Here is an 18,859-nt window from a genome sequence, read left to right on the forward strand (position 1 = left end):
GCTTACCCTTTAATGTTTGGCCCTTTATATCGCTAACATTGAAGGAAGAAATCTGTAAATTTTTCGTCTAGTAATGACAGTGAAAAGGTGAAAGGAGGAATAGATGTTTCGACATAGCATGGATACATTTGTCCTTTGTTCCTGGATGTAACTGAACGGATCTATTTATTTTCCCAATACTATTATTATTTTTCCTTCTTCTCACCTCGCTACATGCATTTACTCTTTGGAAACTGGTAGTATAGTTTGCAAAACATAGGCAATGTTATCATACACTTACCATCTATGATTATAATGTGGGGGTTATGAATAAAAACAATCGTATAAACCCAAATACATATTATTTAATATATAAGTACGACATATTGCATTTACAGGTAATCAACTTAAAAAAACAATTTATAATACATGCATTATCAGTTAATGGTATCACATTTCCTTGTACATGATAGTAAAATATATTGTCAATGCAGACTACAAAATGTTTAAGGCTCGATATCTAAAAGCACCAATAGGATAAATATTGTAATTATTATATACTGCCGAATGTCATAATATACAACTCATATAAACAAGAAAAAGAATTTAGAAATATACGAGGTTGAATTAAAAAAGATGACAGGACTGGCACCGCTCAAGACAATATGTGAAACTGGATGTAACATAATTGTCACGCAAATTGTAGAACTTTTAACTTGTCATATCCGAAGAAGCACTCATTCAGAACATGACTGTTATTCTGCGTATGAAATGAAACATTTCAGTGCAGGTGCTTCGCGTCACAGGAAGAAACAACGTTGAGCTTGAAGATGAGGAAGAATTAGTACCCAGACATTTGAAATTAAGAGTGCGTCACGATGAACTCTACTTACGTTTATTATTATTATTATTTCGTGAAGAACACTCAGAAATTCTGAAATAATCGTAAAATCAGACAACTTTTAAAAATAACATCACCGAGAACTTACTAATATGAATCATTTGCTTACGACCAAATTTTGCAGTTTTCCTTTAAATGTCCATATTCCAGCACATTAGACATTTAGACTTTTTTTTTTTTAAGTCATACTGCTAGCCAGAATAATCACGTGCGTTTACTGAGTCTGGCTCTGATTCCTCTGCCTAAACTGATTTATCTGTTCTTAGCAGGATGCGAAATCCTTGGGACATACAATGTGGGAATTTAACTCACTTAATTTCATATATTAGTTTCCAAATGAATTACAGTAATTAATGTATAATTAACATATATTTCATATGTAATCAACGAATGAACTAGGGGTATGTGAAGACACAGAAAATAGATAAGAGTTAATTATGATCTGGTAACTCTATAAACAAAACTTACGAGTTAGTTTCGAAAGGCGAAGTAGTAATATTCCATATCAACTAGTGTGAAGTTTTTAAACACCTGATCCTTCCCATCACTTTGTGGTGATTTCCCACCCTTAACCTCAGTTCTATTTTCTCACACTGTGACACGAGGCACCCGCACTAACATTATCCACATACTGGCAAACATGATCTTACACGTTACTGCATGCATATATAGACGAAAATTCGATCTTGAACATATCACTTTCCATAGCATCTGCGGTGCACTAGTCCCTTTTCTTTTTTGATCGGCCTCATACTTCAGGACACGAGGAAATCTGCTGAAGGCACTAAGTGCACTATATATATATATTGACGTAAGTACATAATGCATAATAGGACAGCGACGATCACAACCTAGTTGCTAGTCTGTAACCGATTATGCTGGACAACACGAGACTTGATCAGGAATTTGGTGTGATTTCCTCATACACGGCACTTTTTTTAATTTTTTTATTTATATTAACAAAAATGGGTTCTAGTTCAGGAATGAATTACGCTTTAACTGTTCACACTCTGACGTCTGTTGCATATTACTCATCTATCGAATACGACGATATATTCTACATTGGGTGCACAATACATAACTAGAGTAACTATTATACTGTATTTTGTAGAACTACTATGGATTTTTTATAATCGTGTAAATCGAAGATTGAGTTGCTTTCAATTAATATTCATGTATCTTCATTACACTCAATGAAATAAAGTACTTCCTTCTTGTACTCCCACGACCAAGACCATGATTATTTATTAACAGTCAACTTCAATAGATTTAACTGGAACAAAATATTATAAAGTATATTTATGTACATAATCTCACAGATAATTCACAAGACTTGAAAAAAAAAAGTTAAATATAAAATAAATAACTGACCGTATCAAGTGAACTAAAGAGCCTAGGTATTTTAAAAATCAATATGTAAAGCTGAGTTTCAGATGTGATGCAATGAAAGCTTTCATATGATGCCCTGATTATTAAATGAAAGAAAGTAAGAAAAAAACAGGTTAAGCTGCCTATGTCACTGCATAGATCTTGATCCAATGATGCATACACAGAAAAACATAAACGGCATCTTATTTTAGTCTCGATCATACAGTGGTTCACGGGAAGAATCACAAGAAGGAAACAAACTCGTTTCCCTTTGATTATCATTGAAGGAAAAACTCTTGAGAAAGGCTGTTTAAGTTAATTATGTCTAGTTGTCATATTGACTACCATCACCAAAGTAAAAGCTTTACCAATCTCCAGTGTTTTAAAATCAATACACTTAATCTAAACTTGTAAGAAAGAAAAAAAAAATCTTGAAATAAGAGCAGTACAAAATGGTAACCTATTTAAAGTTGTGCCTTTGAAGATAAGTTAGAACAAATTTTTGCATGGGGCATGTCAACAATACCAGTTTCGTGACCTGCGCATTCCATTCTGATAATTCAAAGTTCACATTGATATTTCTCTAAAACGAATGGATACGTGACTTTCGTGTGACCAAGGGCTATCCACTGGTGCAGTCAACTTAATCCTATCTTTCTGTTCCATGGTGGGATATTCCTGAATTACGAAAATAATAATGGATATATATATATATATATATATATATATATATATATATATATATATATATATATATTGAATTTTAATGACATTCAAATACTAAAAAATAGTCATGAGACCGGAAGTTGAGCCGAGTTCTCGGACTTACTGTCCCGGTGAATTAACCATTACACTCACTCGATCTATTCTACAAGACGCATGCACAAATGTTCACTTTTGATCTCTGCTGAATCGTTCAGTCCACATGAACCACACTCGAACTTGAAACGGAACAGCAATTGTAGTGTAGCCGAACAGTCATGTGGACTGAAAAGTCGCACACAAACAACAAAAGTGGAAATATGTGACCAGTTTAGGGCAGATTGGCTAGTGTAGTAATTAGTGCACCAACATACCCAAATGGAGACCCAGGTTCCATTCTCGGCCCAAATGCACTTTCTTACCCGTAAAATTTAACTGTGCTCGCACCTAGAGAAACCATGGATATACTAAATAAGCAAGTAGTACAGTAAAATGCGTAATGAATGTGAGTATAACGAAATGTTTCGAATTGCAAAATTATTTTTAGGCCCTTTCCCTTTGCCATATTTAATGTATGTTAAGATATTTCATTTTAACGCATTGGGAACTTTCAGCATAATGAATTAAAATTTTGTTTGTTTACTATATTTATTTTTAAAATGTATATAATTGAAATTCATTCTGTTTTATAAGTATTTTTATTATTACATTAATTTATCACTCAGATGATGTGCAAGCTACTCTTCATACTATACGTAATCAGTCAAGCATGATACCGACTTGAAAGTAACCAATGAGCGTTATTCAATTAAATAAGCTTTGTGCATTTTCCAATGCGAGAAATAAAGAACTAACTCGTAGTTAGGATACATTCTCTCTCATCATAAAATATTAAAAAAGAACTGCAATTATTAAGGATTTGTTTTAATTATGTATACCATCTTTTTAAGGTATCACTGCCCCATGAGAATTGTTTAATATTACCTTTATTTAAAACAAACAGTTGCACAATGAATAGATGAATAAATGTTGAATGACTATACTTCATATTGCTACGCTTACACGCTTCCCTTGTTTAATTAGACATTTCTTACTTTTTGCCTGTAAATTTGTGTTGAATTAATGTAGATGTCGCAGTGGAAAAGGAATCTGTCCATTTTATATTATTATTATTATTATTATTATTTATTCATAATGATCTTAAGTAGGATAAAGTTATTCAAAAACATCCTTTGGAACACTGGATGGCTGCACCTTACCTTTCGTCCATATATTCTGATATTGGTGTTCATTCTAAAAATGAATATTTCACCTAGGTTTCTGATCCCCTTGATATAATATTGCATATTAGCAGAAAAATGAAAATACTCTGAACATCTGTGAGATTTTTTTTAAAAGACTATGAGAAAATGTATTATCCCATATTGTGTAAGCTACATTGGTTTCTTTTTTATACGTATTTTCATGGACTACATGATTACAATCTATACAAAAGTGAAAACAACATTTAAGACGCCAAGATGTACTAATACTTTTAAAATAAATGCACACACCATGGTGAAGTAGGCCATATGGATATGGTGATCATGTGATGCTGTATAATTATATATAAAAACAGCAACTGACAACGTATTACTAAATGCAATCATTTTCTGTAGTTCAAAATATATAAAACACGACAAGATATTGCTAATACTAGTTCTGGTTACCTTTTCAACAGTTGGTTACAAAATTTTATAAATACTACTTCCATAAAAGTTACATAAACACAAGCACTATAACTAAGGATCGCTAAATTCAGATTTAATTACTATTTTCAAAGAAGGTAAATACCAATGTCACACACTGAGATGCGAAACAACTCACAACAAAATTTAAAAGAACATACAGTACAACTTGCTTCCCTGGCCACCTGATTAACATTACTACAAATCTGTGAAGTTATGAAGGTACAAATGTATTACTTTTATTTTAGAAAATGACAATTTTCTGTTAAAAAAATAATAGCAAACAAACATTTTTCCTCTACTACTAAAATAACACAGTACGTACGTTTCACAGTTACCATGTGAAACACCTAGTTCTTTTAAACTATAAAAATAGAGATGATAAATGCCTAATTTCTAGCGAGAATTTCCTCACAATTCTCAATGCTGATGCGAAAACGACTTAGGAAAAACAAAGATAAAAACCTATAACATTCATTTCGAAGTCTACATCAGAAGACATATTTCATTATGAGATTTAATGCGTTTTTTTTTCTTCATTCTTAGTAAACTTAATTATCAAAATAGTATAATTTTTACATTCCTCAATTATCATGGGATTTACCCAATTAAAAAAGAAGAAAGAGAAAACAGATGAGGGTCTAAGTATTAGGCAAAATATCTTAACAAGTATCTGCTGTAAGATTGATAGTAAAATGTTTTCGTATTGCGGGGAAAAAAATATTCTTCATTCATTTTTTTAAAGTAAATTTGTACAGAACTGCATTTACAGTACAGCTAATCAATCATTTCATTATTAACCTTCTTATGTCTCAAATTAACATTTTATATCGTGTTTCTTCAATGTATTTGTTCTAAAAAGTTCTTTTATAATAATAATAATAATAATAATAATAATAATAATAATAATAATAATCATTATTATTATTATCAAAGACCAACCCTAAGTTTGATGGTCCGTAACTCAGGAACAAAAGGCGTGCGTATAGTATTATATATGCGTACTATCACCATGCAAAGATTGGTTCAGATCGGATAAGTTCGGTTTATTATTAATATTATTATTATTGGAGAGGGAGGGAAATCATTAAAGAAAAAAGTTAGTTTTTAACACAATTTTTTTACTTTTGTTTTTCTATTTCTAGTGATCTTCAGTCTTTTTTTTTTTTCTTTATTTGAAATATAGGGTAGTATAATATCCAATAGTCACTACTCCAACAAAATATTTTATTTCAATTTAATTCATGTGTCTTGTTTAGTATAAATTAATTATACACGTGTTCAATAAATGAAATTATCAGGTCTCTAACCATAATTAAAATTAATCTTATTTATTGTCCTAACTTAGAAGAAAAAGAAAAAAGTTCTATATTGTCACGATGCAACGTACTTCTAGCCAACTAAAATAAACGAAATTACTTCAGCATGGAGATACAACAGCATCAATCTGTTTTTTCTATCTGAAGTATTCTTGTATCAGTGAAATACGTTAACAGCACTTCAGAAACATGGATAGCCATCCCGGTCGCACGAAGTACTTTAAACCGACAAGTTAGATCTCTATATTTGCACTACAATGTTTACATTGTATGAGTTCTTTAAGATGACGTGCTAATTTCTTCATAAACACGGATCATACTAATCACTTTTACGATCTAGTCAATTTTAGAATAGAAATATACAAGAATATATAACTTATATAAGAATACCGTAAATAAAAATATCACATTAAATATATTCACAAAATTGAAAAAGTTGAATATTTTTCAAGGGAAAAATAAATTAATGAAACAACAAGTGTCTATATAATGAAGCACATAACACGTGATACAGTACATAACCCGTGATACAATTTCATACACACAAATCTTCAGAACAGGCCCGCAACCAGCCACAGAGGTTTGGGGGAGGCCAAGTCGCCAAAAATTGTCTTACAAATATCTAAATTGTGTTTTTTGAATTAATAATAGAAATTTGTATTGAGGCCTGGGGGGCCACGAAAAGTTTAGGGGGGCAGGTCCCTCTAGCCCCCTCTAGTTGCGGGCCTGCTTCAGAAAAATGAATAATGTGCACCAAAGTAAACAAAATAAATAACTAGTCATTTCAAAAAAATACTGAAATGAAAAACTGTAGTGAAGGGTATTTACGGTTGTGATGACTGTATAAATTTTGACTTATGGAATAACAGTAAGAAAATTATATTATACTCAATATGGGCATACATGGAACCAGTTTAGTTAAACATAAAAAATCACGTTATTTGATGTACAAAACTGCTTTATCAATAAGGAAGTGATTATATTACATTTTTACAATTCTAACAAAATCAGGAGAAAATTACAAAATCTATTTATTCATTACCGACTCTATAATCGAATCAGTCATTGCGAAAAGGGTATATGTCCATCCCCACCACATTTTCATTTTAGTGCAAATTCAAGACGTATAAGAAGAAAAGGCGTTGTATAATGTCTATATAACGCTATATAACGCTCGATTATAGAGTCGGTAATGAATAAATAGATTTTGTAATTTTCTCCTGATTTTGTTAGAATTATAAAAATGTAATATAATCACTTTCTTATTGATAAGGCAGTTTTGTACATCAAATAACATGATTTTTTTATGATTTGCGCATTCCCTGTGAACAGCCTAATTATATGGTCACACTATGTTACATATCCTACACTACTGGCTCAATACTATCGATGCCATTGTACACGTCGAGTTTGAAATCCAAAGTGTTTTCTATCTCCTCAACAATTTACTCTGGTGGACATATGGCCTTTTCGAAATGACTGACTCAATTATTTTCCATACCAGCCAGCAGTAAATATTTCTTCAAAAAGTGACCTTGTATCTACTTACTTTTAGTTTTAATACGATAATGATAGAAGAAAGACACCTGAACTAAGATGGAATATTCCGACAAACGCAAACATGAATTATTCAAATTAAGTATCTATACATAGTATAAAAGCTGAAATATTTTGCAATGATATCATCTCTTTAAATAGTGCTGAATGGATGTAAATTACTTCATCTTTTTTAAGTCATTTATACATATTTATTAGTTAACAATCTTAATTAGAAACTTCACACACATAAAGAGAGTGACAAAATTTGAATCTTTACCAAAGATACCACTCTGATATTTGTCTGTTAGGACTAGGAAGACATTCAAAAGATTACGGTTACAGTGGGTCAAAGTTTTTTTGTTTTTTTTACCGAGGCCATTCTGTACACATAGCATATAAAGTGCGACATCATAAGCCCTGTCAAAAGATATGTTCTACAAGATAATTTATTCAACATATACCGATCTTTTCTATATAATTTATAGTAGGTCAACTTAAGTTGTCCAGACTGGTTGGTTAGCTACATTTTAATATGATTTTTTTTTAATGTTCTGTATAATGATAACTCCTACATATTAAACGCCATTATTTTGTCTTCACTGTTTTCCGTTCAGAAATGATGGCTATTTTCCTTTGAATGTTCGTCACATTGTCTTCAATGCTACGTACTTTTAATATGTTATAACAGTCGGTTTAGCAAGTAAATTTGATCTATATACTTAGCAGGACTATATACACACATGCTGCTTTGTTTACCTTTAACCTAAAATGTGTCTTTGTAAGTAAATTTGGTAACGAAGATAAATGTAATTTCCAGTGATATTTTATTATAATACGAAAGAATATAATATGAGAGTTAGATTTTATTTACAAATTGCAATGTAATAGTGGTGCTTACAGAAAACTTCAGGTTTCTTTTTGGACCTTTTATTGTTTACAAGGTTCAGATTTATAATTAGGTAGATTAAACATTAGGAGTTTCATCCGTGTTTTATTTGTTTTAATTGATGTTTCTAACACACTGACTGCATTCATCACTAGAGCTCTATTAATCTGGATAATTGTTGTACAATTATTGAGGTATAGTTTTAATTGTTACATTGTTAAAATCTTATATTTCCTAATCTGAAATAAAATTACACGATAGCACATTGAATAAGATAAGCTTCCTCGTAGCCAAGCAGTTAGCGTACGCGCCTTTGGCGTGGGAGATTCAGGTTCAATTCCCGGTGGAAGCTCATGTAGTTCGCATCCCACGTTAAGCGTCTCATATAGCCTCCCTGCTGAAAGGGACGCTAAGCTGAAACCAAATCACATTGCATAAGACGAAAATTTAAGTGAAATTGGACAATTTTATTACAGTAAAAAAGTAAAAAAAGAACGAAAGCAATAATAATAATAATAATAATAATAATAATAATAATAATAATAATAATAATAATAATAATAATAATAATAATAATAATAATAATAATAATAATAAAGAAAATGGTATTATAAATCTGAATTAAACTGTAAATTGTAAAATAAATAATACTTGATTGTTCAATGTTAAAATATTATATTTTAAAAATGTAGCAATTACAATCAGATTACGGTAATTGTACAGTAATTCACCAAATTAGTATAACTGATAATAAACACAATCAATGCGCTTGCACCATCAGTTAAAATAAATAAAACACGGATCAAACTCCAAAAGTTTAATGTATTAAGTAGAAAATTATGTAGAATATAATTATGTAGAATCAAATTGCTAAACCTATCCTTTTTTTTTTTTTTTTTTTTATTTATTTCTTACGGAGCCTTAGAATTAGACTCTGCTACCTCATTGGCATAGAAGCTAACAGGTCGAAAAACATCCACCCACTAACAAATTTTAGTGTTCATATATATCTTTGAATCAACAAAAGGTACAACTGTTTTTCCCGAAAAATCTGGTTAGAAATCTCGCGATTAATTATCTCTAAAATACTAATAAAAAATAAAAATACAACAAAGAGCATACTTCAGATTACGATAGAATAATGTTTCAACTTCTGACTTAATACCGCTGAAATTCCCAAACGATTACCGATGTGTTTGAAACAGAAAACAATAATTCAATAAGTGCTTGAAGAAATTGCCACCATTTCTTAATGGAGAGTGAGTAAAGCAAGTTTATGGATTCTTTTATTTATTTATTTTTTATTTCTAGTATATTAAAATCATTATGCACAAAAAGAATTGCAAAAAAAGTTAAGCATTCAGTCTGAACCACTCCAAATACGTTGTTTCATTTTGATTCATTTATTTGTACTAAACAGAGTAGTTTACTATTTTTAATCACAAATCTTTTTGTCTGAAAGAAATTACTCGAAATTATTATATATATTTATATTCCACAATATTTCATAATACTGCAGCTATTTCAATAATTTTAGTAAGAACAATTAATATGTGATAACTGGTAGTATCAGATACAGTTTTTTTTTTTTTTTTTCGTCTTTTTTAAACATAACAAAGTTACTATTGGCTGTCTTAACTAATTTTCCAAAAGTTATACTATTACAGGACCACAATTTTGAGGAACACATTCCTAGTTTTACCTAAAATCAACAACTTCCTTACATACATATCCATTTTGAGAACGAATACATACTATAGCATTTGACATAGATACAAAATATTTTATAGAATATCATACGTAGAAATGTATAATTATTAAGAAATATTCTGGTTGTTAGCGTTTAAGTGAGGGTGAATATAATAACTCAAAGAAACAATCTCATTGATGCCTTAAAACAAATAATTTCCACACACAAATAAAGTGCCCCTTCATTTATTTAAATATCTATTCTTTTCATGAAGAAAAGAAAGTTTTTAATTGCTATATTACAATTTAAACTGAGATTAGAGGGGGGGGGGGAATTTGAATTCTGATCTTATCACAGACTCAATTTCAGTCAGAGACAAAATATGACAAGTAAAGCAGTCACTTCAGATTTTAACTATTTCTTTACATAAACATTAATTAAACAAAATTTAATGATATTATTACATTCGAAAGGAACAATTATGAGCTGATTACATTTTAGAAAATACAGGACTTAAAAAAAAAAAAGTTTTCTTCATATTCAAATCTTACGGAAGATAAAATAAGAGATGAATACCCAGACGATCTCAGGAAAATACAGAATTAAGAGAAGCAAAGCATAGCATATTTTCACCTAAAATAATAAGAATCTTGCACAATGAACATAAAAGTCTGAAAAATAACCTGAGCATTGATGTACAGGATTAAGTATTGAATGCAACATGTAAAGATAAAGGAGATTAATATAAGTAAAATATATAGATCTTTCACGATGGTACTGAAAAGAAAAATTCACTCGCGAATCAGGTAATTAATAATATAAATCAAAATTAAAATATTTTAATGGTGTTTTAAGTAACAAACAGTATATACAAAGCCATTAACAAATAATACTGAATATTGTAAGACCGTCATAAAAGTAAATTTTTGTTTAATTTACTTTTCCATATCTACAACACTTGTCCTTTCTGTTCTTTTAAGCAACACTCTCTGTGGCCCATACCATTTGTTTCTTCTTTCTTTTAAAACATTTTCTAAAACTGATCTGGCTAATCAGCGAAATAAATCGACAGAATTTTGATGTTCTCTCATCTGCCTTTTCTCTTATCTATATTCTGTAAACGATTCATTAATTATTGAAAATTTCAAAGTATTTTGTTAATTATTTTTTAAAATTATATTCAACATAACTTTTCTTCTTCTTATCCTCTGATTTCTGGACTAATTATCCATGAGGACTTACATTCTTGGAAACCCCCTATGGATACGGAGAATCTTCCTTAATGAAATACTGATAAGATGAAAGGGTTGTTCTCGTGAAACACCCTTCACTAACGGTGGTGTCACAACTGTTCTTCTAGGACCGACTGACCTTTTTCTCTTTAAAATCGAGTTTAAAAAGAAAACGGTCAAAACTGACGGGGACTGTATAAACGAGATATCAACTTAACACATTCTTTGTTACCCAGATTAATTACTGTAACCTAAAAAGTATGACCTTTGTCTACTTTAAAATAATGTACTGTGTCGCGGATGGTGGCACATTTCCAAAAATCAAACAAGGTAGAACCATCTCCCGCATCTAGATACAGACAAGAAATGTTATATAATGTGTTGTGATTACCTGATTGCGTAACTGGAAAACAAAAGAGGGGCAAAGGCAAGAGAAAATGAATACATACATGCATGATCGTAAAGAATTAAAATAAGGAGTTGTTCAACATCAAGAACTTTGAACTTTATCTTTTTATTATAATAATTATTATTATTACCACTGTGAGGTATTCTTTCTAATGCAATTTCCATTACGTAATTGTAAAACAAATAATCTCTAACATTTGCACACAAATATATGATGGCAGGACCTTTACAAGTCTTAACGCGGATAGATTTGGCGACATCTGAGAACATGTATGTTTGCCGGGCGCAATTCGTCGTTGCTCTGGGAACTTTTTACTAAAAATAGATGCATAGTGGATACTAAAAATGGACCTTTGATGAGAAATTGGTTAAGCTTTTAGGAACATGTAATTCAAAAACTTATGATACAGGACGAACTGTTGCATATGCTATACTGACGTGGCAGATCTTCCAATACTGTGAAACAAGTTTTAGTATGGACGTTAAGCATGTAGGTGATGTTTGATGTAGATAAAGCTATTTGTGATGTTTTATGGATCCCATACGTAAACACCGTTTAATGTTTTCACGATGAAAATCTGATATTGCATTGCTCTTTGTACTCATGCCCAAAATTATTGTCGCATATCTATAAATATGTTGTTGTAGGAATATAATTTGATAACGGATTCTCCCGGTATTTCTTATAATGTTAGTATGTGTATAATCGGCAAAGACATGTATGTGGCAAATTTCATATCAAAAGAGCAGTAAATAAGAACAATAAAACAAAAATAAAACTTTCTTGCCCATTTAGTAACATTTTCTTTCACTCAATCTAATTTTCGTATTTATAATTCTTTTCCTATGAAATTTCCCACAAATATACATTTTCCGATTATACACATAGTATCAGTATTCAAAGTACCCTACAAAATCATTATCAAATTATATTCTTACAAGAAGACAGTTATAGATATGCGACAATCATTTTGGACATGAGTGTACATTGAGGAAGTAGGGTGCTAAAACAAAAGTTGAATACAAGCAAAAAACAAACATGACGTTAAATGCTAGAAAAAAAGCAATATAAATCTCGTGATATTAGTGTCGATTAATAATAACTCTACTACTGTAAGCTGACCTTATCAAGTTAAATATAACATGATGCAACATGACATAATGCATTCATGCATCTTTCTAGGTACTCCTGGATTAATTCCTTTGTTTCCATCTTATTCAAATTAGATATTTTACGAAACGTGATACTGAATAGTCGAGAATACTTTCAAAAAATTCATAAGAGTAACCATATTTCTTAGAACATATTTATATTAAACCTCCGGTCATAATTCAGTGTATCCATATTAACAAAGCATTATATAAACATCGAATTCTTGTTAATTGTTTCATACCAGAAACATCATAAAACAGCTTGAAGAGCACAATTATCATCATCATCACAGGAAAATCTTGTTGTTATTTAGGAACGTATGTCCCAGCGTAAGTCCATGTGCCCACCCGCTCAATTATTCACTGCTCTCTCAATGATGATAATAAATATATTTCAGTAAAAATATAAATCTAATATATAAGACTACTACTAGCTAAACCTAGTGAGAACTTGTAATAAAATTGAACAATTATTGGCAACATTTTAAGTTTTCTATACAAAAATTTTCACGCTATTTATTACAACGCTAAAAGTTTTGAAACTGGAACTGATTTATTCCGTTCCTCTTAACGAAGATATTTTTCAAGAAAGATAAATAACTGACACTATAAAGGTACATAACTCTCTTACTTTTATTAACAATTACAACACAACTTCGCACAAAGAAACATTCACACTCAAGAAGTATGTACAGAAAAATAATTTCACATCTAATATAACAGAAACATATTTTCCTTTTCATTTCACCTTATCTGTATAGGCTGCCAACACCATTGAATAGAAACCTACAACTCGAACTGATTATATTAATTTTTAATAGTAAGTATTTCGAATACTATGCTTTTCAAATTACTACTAATTACCCTCGTGTCGCTAGTTTACTTACTAATAATATTGTTCCCTACTATTTTATTGTAATTTCACTACTTTGCGGTAATTCTTACCTAGGTGGGAGTAGGTATAATAAGTTAAAAGTTGTTCAACTTATCTCGTTACGGCATTGAATACAAAACTAACTTAGACTACGATTCAAAACTTCTCCTTTTTGTGTGGAATATTCCTCTTCTCGAGTGTTTCTTGTGTTAAGTTCTAATATTTTAATATTTGATGTTTATCTTTTCTTGCAACACAAATTAAATATTAAAATACAGCATCACTACTTCAATAGTACAAATTATAGTTGTAAATATATATCTTATCACAAGATTAAATAATTAAATTGAGAATAAAACGCGTCATCGTTGCAACTGTTACTAGAACCTACGTCAATAGCTTGACAGTCTTCAAGATCTAAAACTCCTAATTTTCGGGGAAATTCGCATTTCATTATTAGGGATAAGAAGATATATTCCGTGGTTTGGTTGACTTAATGAAGTGTCCTGGTGTCCTGTCCACCTCATTTGTATAGTGACTAGTGTATGTCTTTGGTGGACTGGCCCCGAGTTCAATTTCAGGTAGGAGAGCATCAAACACGTTACACTAATCTCCTTTTTAAACTCTAAATCTTGTCTTCTATAGCCTAACCTCTAACAGAGAACTTAAATACAAAATAAGTCATGAAGTGTCTTGAGACAACAATGCAAAAGCACATGGACGAAGCGTTCGTAATTAAAGGTGTCTCTGCAACTATCATAATAATTTGATACATTGCATGCTTCGTGTATAGTGTTAACCGTTCAAAAACAGCATACCTGGTAATTTAAATATACAAGATAGCAGACGTTTGCAGTCTAATGCAGATTCCATTTAGTATATTGTCGTGAAATTGATGATTAAGTTGAAATTGAAATAGAATGACATCAACAAAATTCGTGAAAATCATAGTAAATAATCCGATGCAAACTTCAGAAACTAAAATTTATTTTACCATTTTAAAGAATATAAAAGCATTTAAAGGAGTGCTGTAGTTCAAAATAGCCTCAGTGCATTAGCTATAGTATCAACAGAGAAAAAATTGTCAAAACTAAACTTCAAAAGGGTTATGGACAAGTAGATTGCCGAGAACATCACAAGTGATTTCATATACGAATGAAATGGAGCATTTTCTATGGATTAGTACTTCTTATTATATGTAAATATACCATATATGGTTACTTTCATTGATTTTGATCGTTTTTCTTATTTAGAACACTGAAAGAATTATAGGATTAAAATTTTCTAACGGCTGTGAATACCGAAAAATTATGTCACGAGACGTCACTGATATTGATCCTTATTTATTAGAAAAACACGTACGTATATGACTTCGTTAGATAAGAAAAGAAAAGCTCAACACTTGTGTTGTTAACCAGCTTCCTTAAACGGCTAGGGATACAAGTGAAACTTTTCTGAAGGAAATCAATTGGAATGTTGGCAATAACCTCCTGATCCTTCTCTCCAGTTCCTCCACTGTGTAAGGTTTGGACTTGTGCACCTCCTCCTTAATATAGTCCCACAAGAAAAATCACACGAAGTGAGAGATCTGGACTTGTTGCTTGTCTATTCGTGAGGTTCAGCGCAGCGATCTGATCTCCTTCATAAACAAATAAGCGACCCGTCGTTTTTGTTTACATAGCGCGTGCTGCTTTTAGCGGTCAACACTTGAACTAAGTGAAGTAGGCAATATGGCATCTTACAAAATGCTTTATACTATGGTACTTTTTGAATATGAAATCAGTAATACTATAATTTTTATACGGTATTACGAATACACAGTTATTTTTCACCTACATGGTGTCCGGAAAGTCGTGTCTCACGTACTAAAATTTTTCAAATACGTTCACAGGATTATAGCACTGCTTAATGTTAACAATTTCACAAACCAAACCAATCAACGGCTAAATCTAAATACACGGTGATTCAAAATTTAATGAGAAACTGTGAACAGTGTTTTTCAATAAACGAAATTTTAAAAAGTGAAGCGAGAAATACTTCATTTAATAGCTAGAAGTATAAGAATGTCGAAATTTGTGTAAATCTGAAAAGAATAGATGGCGATAATGTTCAATATAGGAAATTGAGTTCACAAAATGAGATCAAAAAAATATTCAAAGAGAAAATATGATTTGAGAAGAAAGGCGAGAGAATATTTTTTGCTTCCTTTGTTTTTCCGTCCGGAATTGCTTTCACAGTATCCATTTCTTTTGCAATGAGCACGCATATAAATACCAAATATTTTTGAATTCGAGATGACCCCATTTTTTGTAACAAACGATTACGAAAAAATCTACAGTACATATTGGGTACATTTTCATGAATTACTGTACAATACATATTTGGTACACTAACAATCAAATCAGACAAATCTCTCTGTCTTTCTCACTAGATGGTTCACTGAATCTGCGAACTTTTAAGGAAGGCTTATGTCAAAGGAGAGGAAAGGAGTAAAGTTAGAGCTTAATGGAAGCTCATCATTCTCCTTTGTTAATTGCTCCAGATTAATAAATTTTTTTTCAAGGTTATCGCTTTTCGATATTTTCTTCTTCACTTCTGTCCAACCTAACTCCTTAAGAGTACATATGTGTGGTTGAATAGATAGGTGCGATTCTGTGTTCGATTCCGGTCAAGGTACACGCTTTTTGGAGTTAACCCAACATAGTGAACTACTTGAACTACAAAGTAGCAAATGCCAAAAATAATGGTGCTGGAAGTCAAAGGGTTCCTTACTCACCGTCCAGCTGCACGTAATGCCTCTGGTCGAATAAGGGCTTCCGGGGCTTAACAACAGGAGTTCTATTGTAGCTCATACACGCAGAGTTTCTCGATCAAAATCTTTTTATTCTACTTAGTAACAGGAGTTACGACTTAAAATCCTTTTTCCAATATCTTCAATTTCTCTGTACGAAACACTGAAGGTAAATCAAAAGATCTTGATTGCTCTCAATATTAAAATAACAAAATTCCGTCTGGTTGTGCCAACATAGTTAAGAAAGGAAGAAAAAGATGGTGTAAAAAGTGTAACAAGTAGCTATTTTAGTTTAACGTCCCATGATTATGTACCAAGACTAAACGAAGGTGATGATGAGATGGATGATAATGGTGGAATGACGAAAGTGGGAGGAAAGGGGAGAACCCGAGAAAACCCATGCACCGGTGTCTGTCCACCACAAACCTCACTTGGCGCGGGTTGAGATCAAACTAGGGAACCCACGCACCACAGCTAAATTGAGCCGCTGTGGGCCGCGTGGCTTCTCTCATGTAGCCTTTACTTCTCCACATTTAACTACTAGTAAAGCACATTATCTAAATTACAGTTTGATTACTTCACTACTAAGAAAAGCTGCCTATCCGCCATGTTCTTCACACCACCATCTTCTTCCCTTTTTCTCCACATTACTTTAGACTATGTCTGATGCCTCCAGACGCAATATTAGGTTTTTGTTGTTTGGAGCAATCTAGTAAGGTTTTTAAATGCAAATGCATTCAAATGAGCAATCACTATCAACATATGAAATACTAATGGTAGTTGGCAGCCGAACATACCAATAACCCTACACAAATACACATTTATCCATACACATGCATACCTTACTCATATACTATGCATACCATAAACTATGTATTGCACACGGAATAACTATTTTTTTTTGTAAAATATTATACCCAGAAGTAGTTGTATACGCAATATATGTTATGCAATATCTTTGGCGTCAGATTCATTATCACTACATACATTTTGTGCATCCTAGTTCCATCCGTAAATACATACGTATATATACCGATATAACAGTATATATATTTATATGTACATATTTAAATATAATGCCACTAGATTTGTATTTAACAATGCAAATAAAAACTCTTTATAAAACCTAGATGTAGAGGACATCCGCCAAAAAAGCGCCTACGGACATCTTTATCAGTCACAAAATATACTTCTCAACTTACAGAATATTTATTAGGTATTAAATTACCTAAAGACAAAATAACATAGTTTGAAACAGCTTCATCTAGGACAGTTTGAGCAAATTCATCAATCCATCTTAATGTTTCTGTATATGTATCTAACAAACTTAAGAGACGCAAAGAAAGACACTGTTCCTAGCGCAAGGAAAAATACGTAACAAGTAAGGAGGGTACAGCTGAAAAATTCAACAGTTTGCAGCACGCCAGACATATTCGAACGCTTGTAGTAGTAGAATACTGAGTAGAAAAATATAAAGCCACTAGTTGAGCTGAAATAAAGAATAAATACACTGAATTATACACACAATGAAACTATGTCAAGCATTAATATTTCATATTATAATAAAAACAAACCTCCGAGGATTACTCATTATTATCTTACGGAGGACCTTTTTACTTTGCCTTGGCTTCGTTAAACGCGCGGTGAGGATTTAAAATAATAATAATAATAAATTATTTTTACTTAAAAACTAACCTATAAGAGTCCTAGAAAACCTTGTGCATAGCTACAGACTGTTCCATCAGCCCATCGATAACTTTATATAAGGATTTTTAGGACGCTTACAGATCAGTTTTTAAAGATTAAATATATGTTTAAGAGTAATTTAAAGTTTATATGTGTTTAAGAGTAGTTTAATTTAAAGTCAAAAATCCATTTTACTGATATCCTCTGTTTGTAGGAACAATTTATAGTATTTTTCGGCTGTCATAATTCGTTGGATTTCGGTTTGATAAGGTTGTCCACCACAACTGATGTTCACTAAGTTCCACACAAAATTTTTAAGAAAACAAGAGCACTTTATATCCTTTATTCTCGTTTTTTCTATTTTTTTTTTCGGTCTTGCTCATAACCAGGGCATAACCATTAACAACTGCAAATACCTTGGTGAACTCCAGCAGAATCTAATAGATTAGAAAAGCTTTCATAACCTGTGAGATTTTCCTTAATGTTTTTTGGAGGAAATAAAGCTGCTTTAATGTCATTCTGCTAGTAGCACTTAAAAGTATACTTAACTTCTTTGTATTTTATAATGTGGACATTGTATTTACCATGCTTTTATTTATCGCATT

At 31.3% G+C, this 18,859-nt stretch overlaps 1 protein-coding gene across 1 annotated transcript in view; it reads right to left on the reverse strand.

Moving 5' to 3' along the window:
• Window positions 1-324: 324 nt before the first annotated feature.
• The window catches only part of LOC145683867 (transmembrane 9 superfamily member 1-like), an 88,397-nt gene continuing 69,862 nt past the window's right edge, over window positions 325-18,859 (reverse strand). Inside the window, exon 12 of the mRNA XM_081755487.1 lies at window positions 325-18,057. Within this exon, the coding sequence (XP_081611613.1) occupies window positions 17,856-18,057 (202 nt within the window). The 3' untranslated portion in view covers window positions 325-17,855. The remainder of the gene's footprint in view (window positions 18,058-18,859) is intronic.

The sequence above is a fragment of the Thermobia domestica genome, chromosome 4 (genome assembly GCF_964235325.1).
Source record: "Thermobia domestica chromosome 4, izTheDome1.hap1.1, whole genome shotgun sequence".
NCBI lineage: Eukaryota > Metazoa > Arthropoda > Insecta > Zygentoma > Lepismatidae > Thermobia > Thermobia domestica.